At 33.5% G+C, this 20,371-nt stretch overlaps 1 protein-coding gene across 6 annotated transcripts in view; it reads left to right on the plus strand.

Moving 5' to 3' along the window:
* LEKR1 (leucine, glutamate and lysine rich 1) overlaps nucleotides 1-20,371 on the plus strand; it is a 215,846-nt gene that overhangs the window by 99,843 nt on the left and 95,632 nt on the right. For all 6 annotated transcript variants that reach the window (XR_010155848.1, XM_054681212.2, XM_526361.7 and 3 more), the window contains 2 exons: nucleotides 1,018-1,193; nucleotides 16,096-16,281. Coding sequence is in view for 5 of the 6 variants with exons in the window: in XM_054681212.2 (XP_054537187.1) it covers nucleotides 1,018-1,193; nucleotides 16,096-16,281 (362 nt within the window). In the remaining variant the exon portion in view is untranslated. The remainder of the gene's footprint in view (nucleotides 1-1,017; nucleotides 1,194-16,095; nucleotides 16,282-20,371) is intronic.

Genomic DNA, 20,371 nt, shown 5'->3' on the forward strand with positions numbered 1-20,371 from the left:
CTCCCAGATAAAATGGACTCTATTCAGCCTTTTTCTGCAGACTTAAACACTGATCACTACATTTTTCTTAAAATTTCCATATCCCCTGGCTTTTCTGACATTATTCTTTTGGCTTATCTTCTTACTCACTGATGAGTTCCCCCTAGTCTCCTTTGAGGGATTCTTTTTAGTTTCAGTCCCTTAAATGTTTGTGTTGTCCAGTGTGTTATCCCTAGCACTTCTCACTTTTCCATTTTTCCAACTGAGGAGGCATCTATTTTATTTACTCTTTCATTCAATATTTGTTGAGCACATATTATGCAGTAGGCACTGTGCTAGATGCTAGAGAGACTGTGATGAGCAAGATAGATATAACCTCTGCCTTATAGATCTTAGTCTACTCAGGGATGTAAATATTGACAAAATAATTATACTCTCATGGCTTCAGTCATCACCTTTTTGCTGCTCTCAAATCTATGTCTGTATTTTATTTGATTATTAAGATAATTAAAACCAGAACAAAATCACTGAGATGACAAAAGTGTGATTACTTTGAGCTGTTGGATTTTATGAAGCAAATGCACTGGATCAGTCACTTTGAATTGTTTTATTTATTATTACCCCAGATTTTTCACTACCTATATAACCATGGTATGCGGGACAAATGCTGTATAAGACTTTAAGATTGTCATTTAGGATCTAAGACTAAATTTCTCTGACCTAATTTTCTTCACTAAATGTTTACGGTTGAATAAAAAAAGATTAATAGAACAAATGTATATGAAGGTAGTTAGCTATCTTTCTTTGTAGTTAAAATAATGGCAAAATGGAAATGAGTTAGAGTGACCATACACTTCACTCTATCTGAGATATTCCTAGTTTGTGTTTTGTCTCAGCATAATATGAATACCACCTTCTTTTGGTTTCAAAATTGTCTCCAATTAGACACTAGATTATATGGTCACTCTAAAACTATTTTTGAAGAAATGTTTGTTATGCTTACTATTTTTTAAAATCCTATTTTTTTTTACTTTGCAGTCAAAGATTGTCAGAGTACAAATATTTCTGGAATAAGACTCTTTCATTACTTACTTTTACTAAAAGGGAACTAACCAGTATTAAAAATGAAGTATATGATAATTACCAAAACTGGACTTCATTGAAAGGAGCAGTTTTTCTACAAATTAAATCTATAAGTGAAACAGCCTTGACAGGTTTGTTACATATATTTAGAATATAATTGTCCCTTTTTGGTAAATGGTACATCATAAGTAATAAAATAATATTTCATTTTATTTGATGGGAATTAGGATTAACTTTGTTATCACTTGTTAGAGTAGATGACCATTAAGATCTATTTCAACTCTGAAATTTAATTATTATAGGTTTATCTAAGATAATCTATGATACATCTATCCTGAACTGTGGCCAGAAGTCTGTTCATTACTGTTAAAAGTAGTAATCTATGTTTTTAAAACTCCTCTTCTCTTAATGACTGAGTAGCTCATATTAGGTCAGCCTTCTTATAGATAACAAGTTTAATTCTAGAAAAATAGCTACCTAAAGACAATAAAGAGTGACCCAAAGCAAACACATAATGGAGGCAGTATCAAAAATTAAAAGAAGGCATACTAAGTGAAAGATGCCAATTTGAAAGGGCTACGTACTATATTATTCCAACTATATGACATTCTGGAAAAGACAAAACTATGGAACAGTAAAACAATCAGTGGTTGCCATGAGTTCCAGGCAGAGGATAAATGAGAAGAGCAAAGAAGATTTTTAGGGCAGTGAAACTAAACTCTACGATAGTGGAGACATGTCATTATACATTTGTCAAAGTTCATAGAATGTACAACATGAAGACTGAACCCTAATGTAAACTATAAATTTTGGGTAGTAATAATAATGTTGATTCATCAATTGTAACAAGTACTACTCTCCCACAGGGTGTCCATAGTGGGGGAGCTTTTGCATGTGTGGAGAGAGGGGGATATGGGAATTCTCTGTACTTTCTGCTCAATTTTCCTGTGAACCTAAAACTGTTCTAAAAAATAGTCCATTAAAGGTTTTTATTAATGTTGAAAAATGCATGGCAGTGAGTGAATTTTTTCTGTTTAAGGATATTGGACTGAGAGCAAGGTACAGTTTGCTCCATGCAAAGAAGCTAAAAATCTGATAGAAAACTGTAGACTAGAGGATAGAGATCAAGGCAACCTCAGCCTCTGAGAAGTAAGGGGATATCCCAGAGAAGTGAAAGCCAGAGAAAGAGAGCTCAAATTTTGCATATAAACTCTTTCCAAATCTCAGGCTTATCCCTGAAATGCATGTGCTCAATGAAGATGCTAAATAGTCCATCTAAAACTAAAGTAGTTGATATTTTAGCTGTCACCTACCCTATGAGAAACAGATTTAACACTCTAAGTTTAGCCAGATTAACTTCTTGTTAAAATAATACAAGAAAAAAATAAATACTCTTTGGAATAACATAATAAGAATCCAGAGTCTCTATAATGTAACACCCACAATGTTCAGTATACAATCCAAAATTACTCATATCCAAAAGAATAGAGACCAGTTGACTCAGATGATATAATTAGCTAACCAGGATTTCAAATTAGCTATCATAACAATGCTCAAGGATATAAAGGAAAATATGCTAGTAATGAATAAAAAGAAAATCTGAGTAAGCAACTATTAAAAAATGAGAAATTCAAGAATTGAAAAATACGGTGTCTGAAATAAAATTTCACTGGATGGACTTTTTTTTTTTAAAGTCAAGAACTTATTTTATTTTATTTTAAAATAAACATTGAAGATCCCCCATTTCCCACCACCCTACAAAACTTTTGAATGTGGAATGTTCAACAGCCTATCCATTTTGGTAGGTTACAAAATCAGCAAAAACTCCAGTTGTCTAATGATGAATGTTTGAGAATAGTTTTGTTTTTAAATAGCTGAGCACCTACTGGAAAAATTCCTGGGCTAAATGCTGAAAATAAAATTTAATTTCTGCACAGAAAATACCATTAACATAGTAGACTTTGCTTAAAGGTGGGATTAATTCTCCATGAAGTCAGAATGAGACAATAGCAGCATTAAGTTCATAGGCACACAGAACTAGTGCTCAAACTGCTAGCACAAATTCCAATGGGATGCCGCAAATGAACACTCAGCAAGTGAATTAATCTGATTCACGGGATTATGTTTAATCGCCGAAAACACACTGGCCAGTGTACCATAATATGTTACCAGAAGAGTTATTATCTATTTGTTCTCCCTTTCAGAAAACTTATGTTAAAGGGACTGTTTTCATCCCATAAAGACAGGACTACAATTGTCAGCTTTCTATTACCTGGATATGGAAGGAAACTATTTTTACTCTGCATGTTCTGTCCTAAGCGTCATCTTGAGTCTTGCACATGATACTCAGATTCCTCACCCTTGCTTAGGAGTAAAACAATATACTTTATGAGGTGATAATATTTTCCATAGTTATTTGAAGTGGCTTGAAAAAGGCAAGATTGACTTTTTTGACATTGGATAAAATCTACAAATCAGCCCTCGAGTTATTCAATGATAACTGACAAACTAAAATATTTCCCTAGAAAGGAAGATGAAAGGAGTGAAGTGTGGTTTGGCAGAACAACTGCATTTCACGGCTTTTCCAGTTAAATTGGAGCACTGAATGTTCAGATGCATACCAAATTATGCATGGGTCCTAATCACACATATAAGGCTGGATGGACTTTTATAGCACATTGCATTTACAGAAAAAAGAATCAGCGAATTTTAAGATCAATCAATAGAAATTATTCAATTTGAAGAAGAGAGATAAACATTGAAAAAAAAAATGAATGGAGCCCCAGCATCCTCAGGAAAGAATAAAATGCACCATAAGTGACAAATATGAGTAAATATAAAAGACTCCTTTCCTTTAAATTTTTTTTAAAACCTCACATGCTTATTTAAAGCAAGCATTATTATTTTGTGGGGCTTATAAAGTATGTCAATGTAACATGACAACTAGAGTCTAAAGGATGGAGAGGTGGATAAATGGATTCATTTTGTTGGACTGTATTTGTATTTTATGTGACATGGCAGAATATTTTATTTAAACCAATAAATTAAGTATGTATATTATAATTTCTAGAGCAACTACTAAAAAATTAAATACAGAAACATGTAGCTAAAAAGGTAATACATAATTTAAAAGATAACTCTTTAAAAGGTATTCAAACAATCCAAAAAATGGCATTTTAAACATCATCTAAGATTTATACAGTAATCAAATCAGTATAGTGCTGGCATATGGATCAACAAAGATGAATAGAACAAGATAGCCTGGTAAATGACCCTACTTATATAATCAATTGACTTCTGACAAAGGCACCAAAACAATCCAATGGGAAAAAGAAAGTCTTTCAACAAATTGTGCTGGAATGACTGAATACCCATGTAGAAAAATATACCTCAACTTCTGCCTCACACCATACATGAGAATTAATTTAGGATAAATCATAAGCCTAAATGCAAAGAATAAAATTATAAAACTACTAGAAGAAACATAGCAAAATATCTTCATAACTTGATGGTAAATGAAGATTTCATGGATAGGACATAGAAGTAAGAACTATAAAAGAATGAAAATTGGTGAATTAGACTTTATCAGACTTAAAACATCTGTTCATCAGAAGCTATCAGTATGAAAATGAATAGTTAAATCAGAGAAAATATTTACAAAATGTGTGACAAAGAACTGTTGTCCCAGTTACATAAAGAATGCCTACAAGTCAGTAATAAAAGTATTCAATCAAAAATGACCAAAAGATCTGAACAGACACTTTTACACAGGAAGATACATAAATGGCCAATAAAGACACAAAAATGTTCTCAACATTATTAGCTCGTCTGCTTGACTAAAATGAAACAGTCTGATGGCAGCAGATGTTACTGAGGAAGTAGAGTACTGGAATCCTTCTACAAATTGGTGAGAATGTAAATTGCTACAGCCACTTAGAGAAAATATCTGACAGTTTCTCATTAAACTAAATATACATCTATCCGAAGTCCCTGAAATTCCACGCTTTGGTATTTACCCAAGAAATGTGAAAATGTACATCCACAAGATACTTATATGAGAATATTCGGCAACTTTATTCAAGCTTAATTCAAAATATCCTAAAACTGCAAAAACTCAGGAGTACATCAGTAGTAGAATGGGTTCTCTAAAAGAAAACAATTGAATATATTCAGTGGGATATATAATGAACTGCAGATAATGTGGTAGCATGGATAATCCTCAAAAATATTATGGTACTTGAAAATAGCCTTACACAAATAATACATATTGTATTATTTCATTTATACGATGTTCTAGAAACAGGCAAAACTAATCTACACTGGGGAAAAAATGGTTGCCATGGAGGGTAGGATTGACTGGAAAAGCACAAAGGCACTTTCTTTGATGATAGTAATTCTTTATGTTTTGATAGGGGTTTGCATTACATAGTGGATGCATTTGCCAACACTCATCTATTGGTGCACTTGAGATTTGTACAATTCTGTAGGTAAATTTACTCAAAAATAAAAAGAAATATATGCAAATGTTGAACTCTATCTGTATGATGAAATGTTTAGGAGAGAAGTGTATTTATGTCTGCAACTTGATATTCACAGGATGGATTGATGGATGTATAAAGTATTTGACAGGTATATAGTTATGTGACAAAGAAAATATAGTAAAATATTAATTGTAGAATCTAAGTAATGTGTATATTTGTGTCCAGTATACAATAATTTTAACTTCTCTATATGTTTTAAAACTTTCATAGTTAAATATTGGAAAAAAATCATGTTAAACCATGAAACTTTAATTTCACTTACTAACAATTTTGTTATGTAATATGTGCGTTCAGAAATGCATTTTTATATGACAATATGCTTTTAAATTTGAAATTTAACTTTAATAATTAAATTTAGGCAAATAGAGGAATATTATAACAAACATGTAAAAAGTATATCTATATTAGGCCATGTGTGGTGGCTCATGCCTAGCACTATGGGAGACTGAGGCAAGTCAATAGCTTGAGCTCAAGAGTTTGAGACCAGCCTGGGCAACATGGCAAAGCCCTCTCTCTACTAAAAATACAAAAATTAGCCAGGTGTGGTGGTGCGCACCTGTAACTCCAGCTACTTGGGAGGCTGAGGCATGAGAATTGCTTGAACCTGGGAGGTGGAGGTTGCAGTGAACATGTCACTGCACTCCAGCCTGGGCGACAGAGTGAGACTCTGTCTCAAAAAAAAAAAAAAAAGGGTATCTATGTTATTAAATGGAGCAGCTGGGCATGGTGGCTCATGCCTGTAATCCCGGCACTTTGGGAGGCCGAGGCGGGTGGATCCCGAGGTCAGGAGATCGAGACCATCCTGGCTAACATGATGAAAACCTGTCTCTACTAAAAATACAAAAAATTAGCCAGGTGTGGTGGCGGGCACCTGTAGTCCCAGCTGCTTGGGAGGCTGAGGCAGCAGAATGGCGTGAACCCAGGAGGCAGAGCTTGCAGTGAGCAGAGATCATGCCACTGCACTCCAGCCTGGGTGACAGAGTGAGACTCCGTCTCAAACAAACAAACAAACAAACAAACAAAAATGGAGCAGACACTGAGAGTGTGCTAGTCGCTAGTCATATTCTTTGGACCTTTAGTGTTCTTCTACTGACTTTTAACTGCCAGTATCTGCATATCTGTGCCAGAGGAATCTTGCTTCTGCCACAGTTAATAATACAGATATACTTTACATAATTATATTTCATTTTGTAAATATACTATATATTATGCATCATTTCCATTATTTAAACATTCATATATGTCTTTTTTTGGATATATGTTTTTGTTATTTTTTGGGTAAATACCTAGGAGTGGAATGGCTGAATTGTATAGTAGAGTATATTCAACATTTTAAGAAACTACCCAAGACTTTTCCAAAGTGGTTGTTCCTTTCACATTTTTACCAGCAGTGTATGAGACCTCTAGTTGCTGCATATCTTTGCCAACACTTAGTATTGTCAGTCTCTTTAATTTTATTCTTTGTAATGAGGTATTCATATAAAAGATATGAATGTACATGTAAAATAGTCGTCTTGGTAATGTTCTCATTTTTGAGTGTCTTGTCACATCTTATAGAATATTTACCTCATAATATCAATAATTGTGAATTCAATCATACTAGAATTGGAGAGACATCAGCTCTAATGTTTTTGTTTACATTTGTGTTGCATTATTAATATTTTCTGTAATCCATGTTTTCTTTTTCAGGAAACTTTTAAGCCAATTATCCATTTTAGGACTGTTAATTAAACCACATAGCTGGGAACAGTTATATCAGTTATATAGTGCAGTGTATCACAATCTTAGAAAAATAACAAACAAGGAGACACTGACATCCCCTTTGTGTAGAGGAACAACCCTCCTCCCTCAGAAAGCTTCACTCACTTTATTCTCCCTGAATGTGACCTGTGGCCATGACTGTACAATATGTGAAAAGAGGGAGGCCCTTCAGATTTATGCAGGTGAAATTGACTAAGGGTCTCCCAAACAAGTAGCTGTCCCTTCTTGTAATTGAAAGTCTCAGTTCAAATGTCACCTCCTCAGAAACATCTTTGCTGACTGCTCTAGTTAAAGTTGTCTTCCTTTATAGTCCTTGTCTATCCTGATTTTCTCTTTCAATTTTAATAATATTTACTACTACCAGAAATATTCATTTATTGATTTATGTGTTTACTGCCAGTCTCCTCCTACTGGTTGTAATCTTAGTGAAAACAGGAATTTTGATTGTTTTGCTGAGTGCTGTATTACTAGTGTTTTAAGAGAATTGAACCTGTCACATAGTAGGTGCTCAGTGAACTTTGTGGAATTGAAATGAAAGTAAAAGTACACCCACATTTTCATAGTCAGATTCCTGATAATATTTATATTAGGTTTTGGAACCTCTGAGTATTCTAAGGTTTCTTAGTAACACTTACATATTCTGTAATCTGGAAAGGGAGCAGAGGCTTCATTCATTAGCTACACTTTCTTGAAAACCAAAGGCAAATTTAATGTAGGCTATTATCAGTAGTACAATTCCAAATTGGATTTTAAAATTCAGTTTGGAAGTTTTTTATTGAATTTATAAGAGGAAAATATAAACACTTAATAATTAGTTTTTCCCAAATTCAAAAGGCTTTAAGGATTGTTGGAATCATAAACATAAAACAACCTCAATATAAAAACATAGAAAATACAGAAAAGGGGCAAAAAAAAGAAACATTGACATAAGTCATCTGTAATATCATGACACAGAGATAACTGCTGTTAACATTTTGACATAGAGCTTTCTAAACTTTCTTTCTGTGCATATATATATATATACATACATATACACTTAAAATATATCATGAAAATATAGTCATGCCAATTAACTATGTTGACAGTATTTTATTATAGATATGTATCTTATTTAACTAATTTTCTATTCATGAACATGTAGGTTGATCATAGTCTGGCTATTGTAAATAAGGCATCACTGAACATCTTTATACATGCATCTTTAGGATTTTATCCTGTTTTTTTTCTTTAACATAGTTAATTCCTAGAAGTGGAATTGCAGAATCAAAGTATATGCCCATTTTGCTTTTCATTTGCAAGTGTTACATTTTATATTTTATCAAACATGAAGAAATAGGAGTTAGTTTTCAACCCTTGACTTTTATATTTACCATTATAGTATATCACTTTTGCCTCAGAAGCTCAAGGACCTTGTTTAGAAGTTACACAGTGGTGATGACAGAAGCTCAAAGGTGGAAATGCACACATGAGGACAGTATATTCAATTCCCAAGCAAGAGCTTGGTGAACACAACAGATGGGGTGTGTCAAACTGAAGCTATATTATTATAAGAGCTTTTTTTTGCCTTTTAAAAAACTTTCTTCTTAGTGCTATCACAGCAATCAAATTTCCAGGGCATGGATGTACAAACATGTGCAAATATGTGTAAAACTTGAAAGGTGCTGATGCTTTCCTTTTTACAGTTTCTTTGATCAATTTGAACATATTTTAAATTTAACAGCAATCCTAATAGCTATATAAACATGCCAATTTTGTAGCATAGAATTTTAAGCAAATAATCTATATCTTAAATTTAAGTATAGAAAAAATAAATTGAATGTAATGTTTTTAAAGGATAATTCTAGTAAAAGTTGAGGAACTATCCCACTTACATGAAAAGATGACCGGGAGCCTAAGAAGCATGCAGACCTTCGCTTTCCCATAGGTTAGCCACCAACCACATGGGGCTATTGAGCACTAGAAATGTGGATATAGCCTTTTGTTGAAATAACATTTTGGATATGTGGAATGAAATAAAATACACTATTAAAATTAATTTTGTGTGTTTCTTCTGATATTTTTAATATGGCTACTGGAAATTTAAAATTACATGTGTGGTTTGCATTATACATATTTCTATTGGATATGACTAGTACGGATAAATAGTGAAATGAACATTTTAACATAAAATTTGTAAATGTTATAATTTATTTGATATTCACAAAAATGATGAGGACGATGTGAATTATAGCTGAGGAACACTTTACAGTCACTCTTAATCCTAACCTGTTAATGTGTATTTCTAGTTGTCTTTATTATTTAATTCATCTTTTACTTAAATTTATTAAACAAACACTATTCAGAGTCAGGAATGTTAGAACTCTTGGCAGAAATCAGGAAAAATCTGGAGAGTAACATAGGATCCTTGATAGTGTTGCCCTTTTACAGACTGACCACCAGGTCTGGAGAAGGGCCACACAAACCAATATGTCTGCACTCAGCCACGCTGGCCTCTGTGTTGCTGGCTTCAATTCTTAATACATAAAGATATATAGGCATTCTAAGAGCAGGTCTCTAGAGTCAGCCAAAGTTTATATCCTGACTCTGCCACTTAACAAAAAACTGGGGCTTCAGTGTCCTCATCTATACAATGAGAACACACACACACACACACACACACACACACACACACACACCCCGTATGCCTAGCAGAATAAGGAAGCAAGATATGTTAGCTATAACTATTCTTGTTTATTCTAAAGTCTATGTTTTTTCTATCGTATTCGTTTCTCATTTCTGTTGCAGAATGGTTCATTGTAATGGGTTTATAGCTTTTCTCCTAAATAAAGTAACAAAAAGGGTTTTCACATGTAGTTTTTAAAAAATCTACATAATTAGACCAGAAAAATATACTCAACTGATTTTTGATAAGGACACACAGGAAATTCAGTGGAGGAAGAATAGCCTTTTCAACAAATGATGCTGGAACAATTGAATATCCTTAGGTAAAGAAAAAGAGAAAGTGCCTTGTCCTAAAGTGCACACTTTTACAAAAACTAACTCAGTGGATTAACCACAGACTTAAATAGAAAATATGAAACTTTTAGGGAAAAAAATCTTTGGGGCCTAGGATTAGGCAAAGAGTTCTTAAACTTGAACTAAAATCATGGTACCTAAAAGGGAAAATTGATAACTTGGATCTCAGTAAAATTTAAGAACTTTTGCAGAGTGTAGTAGCACATGCCTGTAGTCCCAGCTACTCAGGACGCTGAGGTGGGAGGACTGCTTAATCCCAGGAGTTTGAGGCTGCTGTGTTCTATGATCATACCTGCGAGCAGCCACTGCACTCCAGTGTGGACAACATTGCAAGACCCTGTCCTAAAAAAAACAAGAACAGCAAGAACAACAACAACAACAACAACAACAACTTCTGCTCTGTGAAAGACCTGTTAAAAAGGATAAAAAGCTACAGTACAGACTGGGAGAAAATACTTGCAAATCACATATCCAACAAAGGATTTATATGTAGAATATATAAATAACTCCCAAATTCTATATTAAAAATATCCAGTTAGAAAATAGGCAAAAGATATCAGTAGAAATTTAACCGAAGATGATATATAGATGGCAAATAAGTACATGAAAAAAATGTTCAACATCATTAGCCATGAGCAAAATGCAAAACCACAATTAAATACAACTACACATTTATTAGAATGTCTAAAATTGAAAAGACTGACCATATTAAGTCTTGACATGGATCAGAGAAACCAGTTTACTCAGCACTGCTGGTAGGAATATAAAATGGTTCAGCCATTCTAGAAAATAATTTTGCATTTTCCTCTGAAACTGAAGATGCACTTACCACATGACGCAACATTTGCACTCTTGAGCATTTATCCCAGATAAATGAAAACCTGTGTTCTCAAAAATACTTGTATGTAAGTGTTCATAGCGGCTGTAGTCATAATAGCCCCAAATTGGAAACAACCCAAATGTCCTTCAATGGATGAAAGACAAATGTCCTATGTCCATATCATGTAATACTATTCAGCAACAGAAGGGAACAAATTATTAATATATGTAACCACTTGAATGAACCTCAACTAAATTATGCTGAGTGAAAATAGCCAGTCTCAAAAGTTTACATAAGATATGATTTTGTTTATATAGCATTCTTGAAATAACAAAATTATAAGTGTAGAGAACAGATTAGTGGTAGCCAGGGATTAGGGATGATGGGGATAGTGGTAGGTTTGGCTATAAAGTGATAGCAGGGATCAGCTTTGTGGTAATAGAGCAATTTTGTATTTTGATTGTGTTGATATGTAATGAAGCTACATTTATGATAGAATTGCATGGAACTGTAACACACACACACACACATGAGTGTGTATACAATTGGTAAAATCGGAGTAAGTTCTGTGGATTTTACCAATGCAATTTTCTAGTTTTGATAGTGTGCTACAGTTACACAAAATGTCAACAAGGGGAGAAGTGAGGTGGTGTTAAGTTTGAATAGGAACTCCCTACACATTTCTTTGCAACTTTCTGTAAATTTATACTTATTTCAAAATAAAAAGTTTTTAGGTTTTTTTGTTTGTTTTTTGTTTTTTGAGATGGAGTCTTGCTCTGTTGCCCAGGCTGGAGTGCAGTGGCATGATTACTCACTGCAACCTCTGCCTCCCAGATTCAAGCTATTCTCCTGCCTCAGCCTCCAAAGTAGCTGGGACTACAGGCGCATGCCACCACCCTCGGCTAATTTTTGTATTTTTAGTAGAGACAGGGTTTTGCCATGTTGACGAGGCTGGTCTTGAACTCCTGACCTTAGGTGATCCACCTGTCTTGGCCTCCCAAAGTGCTGGGATTACAGGCGTGAGCCACCGCACCCAGCCATTTTTAGTTTAAAAAAATTGTGTAGTTTTTTAAATTTATTTAGTAAATCTGGTCACTGCATCTTTTTCCCTATTATTGTAATAAAACTGTGAAGTTTTGTGAATTAAAAATGACACTGTATTTGTAATATCAGAATGCCTTGATAATAAGGTTATAGAGGTTTCCTAATGATATAATGACCTAACATAAGTTTGAGTTCATTTGCCTAAGCTCACAGGACTAATAACAAAACAAAAAAACTTATCAAGGTAAAGAAATTGATTGCATAAGCTTAACAGTAATAATTGTACTTGCGTTAGCTAGTGAATTATGTGATAACACTTATTCTAAAAGCTAAAAGCATGTATTGGCTATAAATTTTGATAATAGTACAAACATTTTAAATAACAAATATTCTAAAATATAGTGTGATGGGCTGAATTGTGTCCCCCTCCCCAAATTCATATACTGAAATGTTTAAATGTCCTAATCTCCAGTACCTCCTACAGTAACTATATTTGGAGATAAGATTTTTAAAGAAGTCATCAGGGTAGCCCCTAATCCAATCTGACTGGTGTCATAAGAAGAAGAAATCTGTACACAGACACCTACGGACACCATGTGAATACACAGGGAAAAGGGAGCCACCTGCAAGCCAAGGAGAGAGACCTGGAACAGATCCTTCCTTCACTGTCGGAGAAGGAACCAATCCTGTTGACACCTTGATCTCAGATTTCTAGTCTCTGGAGCTGTGAGAAAATAAGTTTCTGTTGTTTAAGCACTCAATCTGTGGTACTTTCTTTCAGCAGCCCTAGCAAATTAATAAATGTAGTAAACCCCATATATATTGCACAATATTATTCAGTTACTTTAAAAGATTTGCATGTTAAAATTAAGTTAGGCTTTAAAATCAAAGTCCAAAACAGAAACAGCATTCCTAGAAAAGGAAATTGCTTAATATTTTCTTGCTGATAATGTATGCTGAACATTGAGTAGCAGGTATGAGTAAAATATTTCCTATTCTAGCAAATGAATATCACTTTATGTAATTGATATTTTTTAAAATGAAGTTTTTATAGATGAAATTTTTTTAAACAAGAGCATACTTATTTTAATAAAATTTTGGGAAAAATATCTTTACCAAGGAAAAATACTTATCAGGTGAATTCCACTCCCAACACAACTGTTGACTGAATAGTTGTTGAACTTTTAAAATTCAAATCTAGAATTAGGCTTAGAAATGTAGTCCACATTTTTCACAAAATTTATGAAATTAGGGATAGAATTGATCAATTATTTTATTCAATTAAAAATGTTTCTTTTGGATATGTGTTTTAACTGCCTATCCTACTCTGACATTTAAAAATGTGGAGCTCAAAATGCCTGCCTCTGAAATGAAGGCTGAGATAAACACATATTCAGGATCTTCAACTAGTGGTATATTAAAAATGATTTAGAAGCTTTGCTCAGCAATGCCTTTACTAATTTATTAGGCATTTATTGGGCTCTTGTTAATCCTAAGACATCATGGTAGAAATTATGGGGGAAATAGAAATGAATAAGATACTATCTATGGCCTGAAATAACTTATAGTCCAATAGTAGGTCACATGTATGCATGTGATCAGTGCAATACAAATGATGTAAATTGCTGTGAGTTCCAGGAAGATGAAGATCACATCCAGATCAGGTCCAAAAAGATTTCTGCACAGAGGTAACATTTGAGCCATGATAGCTGAATATATGAGGATAGGAGGACCTTCTTCATGGGATGGTGCTGAGACAGGAAAGGTTCAAGGTGGATACAATGACCAGTATAGGTTGACCTTGTGGGGATCTTAATTTCTGAACCCCAAATCGGGACACATGTCTTACAAGTATGGAATTGTTTAATGGCAAGGGTAGAATTGAATCTTTGACACCAGGATTGCCATAGGCAAAGGAGTGTTTATTTTGCAAAAGGTAAGTTAATTCATCTCCATTGAGTTTACTTTTTCCTAACTCCATGTTAGGGATGTTATAGCTTCTGTTAGTTTTGAAATCTTGATGTACTTTTCCATGTCTTAGAATATATTTTACAAATAAATTTGTATTGCAGATTTTTATTCTTTAAATGTTAGATAGAAAGTCACATTGACATGAGTAGTTATTTTAGAGTATAGTGTATGCTAACAGAGCCTGCTAACCTGAGCAGTGTCATTTTGGCATATGATAAATAGGTGACACCACGTGTGTGGTGCTGTGCAGTGTCATTTTGACTTAAACATAGATATCGTTTTGGTATGTTATAGTTTATTCAGCCTTAAGAAGCCACCTTTTTGGCTACAAAAATACCCAGAAAGACTTTTTAGGTACGTAGGGAAACTGTAACCTCCTTATTTTCTTTAACTCCATTCTTTTAAAAATTTTATGTACTGTGTGTTAGTAGTTTTCCTCACACAAATTGGTGCATAGTCATAAGTTTTTAGCAGCATATAGCTATTTTGAGGGAAAAAAATCCCACATAAAATAATCATTGGACTATATTAGAATCCCACTTATTTGGTTCCTGCAATTTATTTCTCTAGGTTTTCCATTTTGAGCAGAAACTAAACATAGAGAAAGTGCCAGACCCCTTGTGCTTATTCCCAGGTCTAACACAAATGCCACTTTTTCTCCCAGACATGCTTTCTACCCCATTTTGCTTTTCTCTCCTTGTACTACCTTCGTGATCCTCCTCATCACGATCCCTTAAAACATGCTCTTTTTCCTGTGCTCTGTTCTAGCTCTCTGCTTTACTTCTCCTATAACCATTTGCTGGCCAAATTACCTCTACTGCATGTCTGTCCTATGTATCTCTACTTGTGGTCTTCACTGGCCCACATGATTGCTGTTCTGCTGTGGTGGCACCAAGAGCAATAAACGAAACCAACCACTTTTGACATCTCGTCACATGTTGAACCTATCACAAAGTCCTGGATGGGCTAACCAAAGAAGGGAATTCCAGGTGAAATGTCTGAAAAAGCAGACTGTCCAAATTTTCATCTAAATCACATGCTCATCAGTTCAATTAATTGTGATTGTACAAATTTCATAGCATTTATTTTATCTTTGTTGAGTGTGTGTTCATGTGTTTTAATGATAGTTTAAGGCAATAGTGCAGAAAAGACTGATGAACAGGGAGCTTATTAATTATTCAAGGATAATATGCTCCATGCATTTCTCATGAAATTGTATAAAATTAGCATATTTAAATCTAAGTAGAGCTATAAAGATTTTTATTAAACAATCTAAATAGAATAATGACATGATTATTATGAATTCTGGTCTTATTGGGGGGGATACAGTACTATTAAAATCATTAAGATATTATTAACTAATGCTTTCTTCCCCTAAATTTATTAGTTTTAGACACTACATCCTTCTGTCCACTCTACTCCTAAAATCTTTCTTCATAATTTGTAGAGAATGTATTCTAGTTAACCCCTTAGAAATGCCACCCAACCAGCTCATGCTAGAACATTTAAATTTACTTTTCTGAATCATGTTGCCTAAAAAAAAGATCATTTCAATAAAACCTATAACATTACACAGATCTTATATTATTCATTTATGTAAGTATTTAAAAAGCAGGCTGTATTACCACTTAATACAATTTAAAAGCTAAAAAAAATACTGTTAAAAGATTTCATGCATCATGTAGCAATAAAACTTTTTTTTATCGTTTTCAGACTGACTACTGAATTTAAATTTAACTTTTTAGTTAGATGTCATTATAATCTCAGAAATGTCATCTTGCCTTTCAACTATTAATTTTCTAAAAGAAACTAATCAATCTTTAGAGAAATGTTTTATGATTCAATTATTGGCTATTTGTAAACTTTGAATTCTTCTTACAGAAATAGACATACTGAATAAAAGTTTGACAGTGTCCCAGAGAAATAAAGTATGCCTTGAAAAGGAAATGAAAAATCTGAAATTGTTGTCAGATGCAGCCATATTGAGATCTCAGCAGATTCGGACATCTAGACAACAGGAAGTAAACTTGCAAACCAGATGCTATGATTTGCAAAAAGAAGTACTAGGTAAAGAAAAGTCTTTTGCTGTTTTTGGTGACTAGTTATATAAGTACATGAATAAATGTTTACATTTTTACTTATAATTACAACAAAATCTTGTTTTAATTATTTTGAGTTGCAAATATGCCTAATTATTAGTATCACTATGGTGATAACTGTGTCTGTGGTCAATACTTGCTGTCATCATTTCCAGTTTTGCCATTTAGTGTGGTAAGACTTAAGTGAATATATAAAAGACATTTCAACTGCAACGTAAGATTTCAGAAAAATAAGGCGAAATTTACTTTGGTATATCTGTGCTCTTCTATGTTTCCTTGTAAAGGTGAATCCAGAATTGCAGGCAGTCTTTCATTTTTCCAAATGAAAAAATTTAAAGTGTTTGAAGCATCTTGGGCAAGGTTTTAAAGTTTGTCTCCACCTCAGAGGAATGAGTGTCTTGACAGTAAATGTAAAGAGTTTGTAATTTTCCCTGAAGATAGTAAGGGATCAATAAAATAGGTAATCAGAAGAATGATATCACAAAAGCAGAATTTTAGACAAATTAATCTGTTAGTAATGAATAGAGGTGTTTCAAACATCAAGACACTGGAGTCAAATAGCCATTTTGAAAATATCTTTGCCAGTATCCCAATCCCAAAACTAACCATAAGAAGCTGAAGTAGGGAAGGGAACTCACATTTTTTTAAGTCCTAAGTGTGCTAGACACTTTATGTGAATTATTTCTATCTGTTCTCATAACGACCATGAAAAGCTGGTATAATTATCCTATCTTACAGAGGAGAGAACCAAGGCCCACAAAGTATCATGACTGGTACTACGTTCCTAGTAAATGGCAGAGAGTAAAAGCAAAACCGGTTGGACTTCAATGCTCATGCTTGTCCCACTGTGTCTATTTAGGCTTCTCCGTGGCCCAGTGGGAAGGGTGAGATAGAATCAGGGTTGAGGTGACTACCTAAGACCAGGGAGATGAACATCTGTCTGAGTAAACACAGAAGAGAAGGAAGTCAGAAAGGGCTCTGAACCTCCTGCGTTTGGGAGTCATTAATGATGGGAGCATACCACAGACTACAGAAATCTGGAGAGAAGCTAGTGTTGAAAGAGAAGATAACAAGTCATCATATTAACTTTATAGCAGTATGCAACAGATAAAAATTTTAAAATCAGATAAAATTTAAAATAATCATATATTTTTATTTTCTTTCCTGAGAACTACCTATTCATAGATTCTGGAAATTTTCTATTGCATTATTGGAATTTTTCTTGATAATTTTATAGCAAATTTTATACAGTATAAATATTATATTCTACATTCGATTTTTTTCAAATGCATAATTTATCTATTGACTTTTTATGGTAAATTTTACCATATCGAAGTTTTTTGTTTTGGTATAATCAATAATTATCTTTTATTGTTTCTGGGTAGTCTTATTAAAGTAGTCCCATTCCTAGATAGTACATACAGTATCCTGGGTTTTGTTTCCCAAGTGAGTCATTAATACATATAGAATTTATTTTGATTTTATTTAAAAAATTTAGTCAGCTGTTTGAAATTTTTTGTTTTTAATTTTTGTGGGTACATAGTAGGGGTATATATTTATAGGATACATGAGATATTTTGGTACAGGCATACAATGTATAATAATTATGTCACGGTAAATGAGGTGTCCTGCCTCAAGCATTTGTCCTTTCTTTGTTTTACATACAATTAATTTATACTCTTTTAGTTATTTTTAAATGTACAATATTATTGTTGACTGTGGTTACCCTGTTGTGTTATCAAATACTAACTTTTATTCATCCTGTCTAACCATATATTTGTACCCATTAACCATCCCCACTTTCCATCCCCTCAACCCTGCCCCATCACCCTTCCCACACTCTGGTAACCACCATTCTATTCTCTATTGCCAGAAGTTCAACTGTTTTAATTTTTTGTAGTTTCTACAAATAAATATGCAAAATTTGTCTTTCTCTGGCTGGCTTATTTCATTTAACATAATGACCTCCAGTTTCATCTGTGTTGTTGCAAATGATTGTATCTCATTCTTTTTATGGCTGAATAGTATTCCATTGTGTATATTTACCCCATTTTCTTTATGTGTTCATTTGTTGATGGACATTTGGGTTACTTCCAAATCTTGGCTATTGTGAATAGTGCTGCAATAAACATGGGAGTGTAGATATCTCTTCAATATACTGATTTCCTTTCTTTCAGTATTGTAACTACCAGTGAGATTCCTGGACCATATGGTAGTTCTATGTCTAGTTTTTTGAGGAACCTCCAAAGTGTTCTCCATATTGATTATACAAATTTATATTACCACCAACAGTGTTCAAGGGTTCGCTTTTCTCTATAACTTTGCCAGAATTTCTATTTTCTGTCATTTGGATAAAAACCATTTTAACTGAGGTGAGATTATATCTCAGTATAGTTTTGATTTGCATTTCTCTGATGATCAGTGATGTTGAACACCTTTCCATATACCTGTTTGCCATTTGTTTGTCTGCTTTTGAGAAATGTCTATTTAGATCTTTTGCCCATTTGTTTAAATCAGGTTATTAAATTTTTTCCTATAGAGTTGTTTGAGCTGCTTGTGTATTCTGGTTATTAATCCCTTGTCAGATGGATAGTTTGCAAATATTTTCTCCCATTTTGTGGGTTGTCTCTTGACTTTGTTGATGGTTTCCTTTGCTGTGCAGGAGGTTTTTAACTTGATGTGATCCCTGCAGAATGTTTTTAACTTGATGTGATCCCATTTGTCCATTTTTGCTTTGGCTGCCTGTGCTTGTGGGGTATTACTCAAGAAACTTTTGCCTAGTCCAATGTCCTGGAGGGTTTCCCTAATGTTTTCTTTTAGTAGTTTCATAGTTTGAGGTCTTAGATTTAAATATTTAATCCACTGTGATTTGATTCTTGTATATGGTGAGAGATAGGGATCTAGTTTTATTCATCTGCATATGGATATCCTGTTTTACCAGGAGCATTTACTGAAGAGACTGTCCTCCCCCAACCTATGTTCTTGGCACTTTTGTCAAAAATTAGTTCACTGTAGATGCATGACATTGTTTCTATGTTTTCTGTTCTGTTCCATTGGTCTCTGTGTCTGTTTTTATGTCAGTACCCAGTTGTTTTGTTTACTATAGCTCTGTAGTATAATTTGAAGTCAGGTAATGTGATTTCTCCAGTTTTGTTATTTTTGTTCAGTATAGCTTTGACTATTCTGGGTCTTTTGTGATTCCATCTAAATTTTAGGATTATTTTTGTTATTTCTGTGAAGAATGACATTGGTATTTTGACAGTGATTGCATTGTATCTGTAGATTGCTTTGGGTAGTATGGGCATTTTAATAATATTGATTTTTCCAATCTATGAACTTGGAATATCTTTCCATTTTTTTGTTTCCTTTTCAATTTCTTTCATCAATGTTTTCATTTTGGAGAACTTTTACTTCTTTGGTTAGGTTTATTCCTAGATATTTTATTTTATTTGTAGCTATTGTAAATAGGATGATTTTCTTGATTTCTTTTTCAGATTGTTCACTGTTGTCATATAGAAATGCTGCTGATTTTTGTATGTTGATTCTGTATCCTGCAACTGTACTGAATTAGTTTATCAGTTCTAATAGTTTTTATGGAGTCTTTAGGTTTTTCTAAATATAAGATTATATCATCTGCAAACAAGGATAATTTGACTTCTTCCTTTCCAGTTTGGATGCCTTTTATTTCCTTATCTTGTCTGATTGCTCTAGCTAGGATTTTCAGCACTGTGTTGAATAATGGTGGTGAAAGTGGGCATCCTTGTTGTGTTCCAGACTTAGAGGAAAGGCTTTTAATTTTTCCCTGCTCAGTATGATACTAAATGTGGACCTCTTATATATGGCTTTTATTATGTTGAGATATGTTCCTTCTATACCCAGTTTTTTCAGGGTTCTTATCACGATGGCATGTTGAATTATATCAAACGTTTTTTCAGAATCAACTGAAACGATCCTATGATTTTTGTCCTTCATTCTGTTAATATAATGTATCACACTGATTTGCATATGTTGGACCATCCTTGCTTCCCTTTTATTATTGGCCTGTTCAGGTTTTGGAT

This window comes from Pan troglodytes, chromosome 2 (genome assembly GCF_028858775.2).
Source record: "Pan troglodytes isolate AG18354 chromosome 2, NHGRI_mPanTro3-v2.0_pri, whole genome shotgun sequence".
NCBI lineage: Eukaryota > Metazoa > Chordata > Mammalia > Primates > Hominidae > Pan > Pan troglodytes.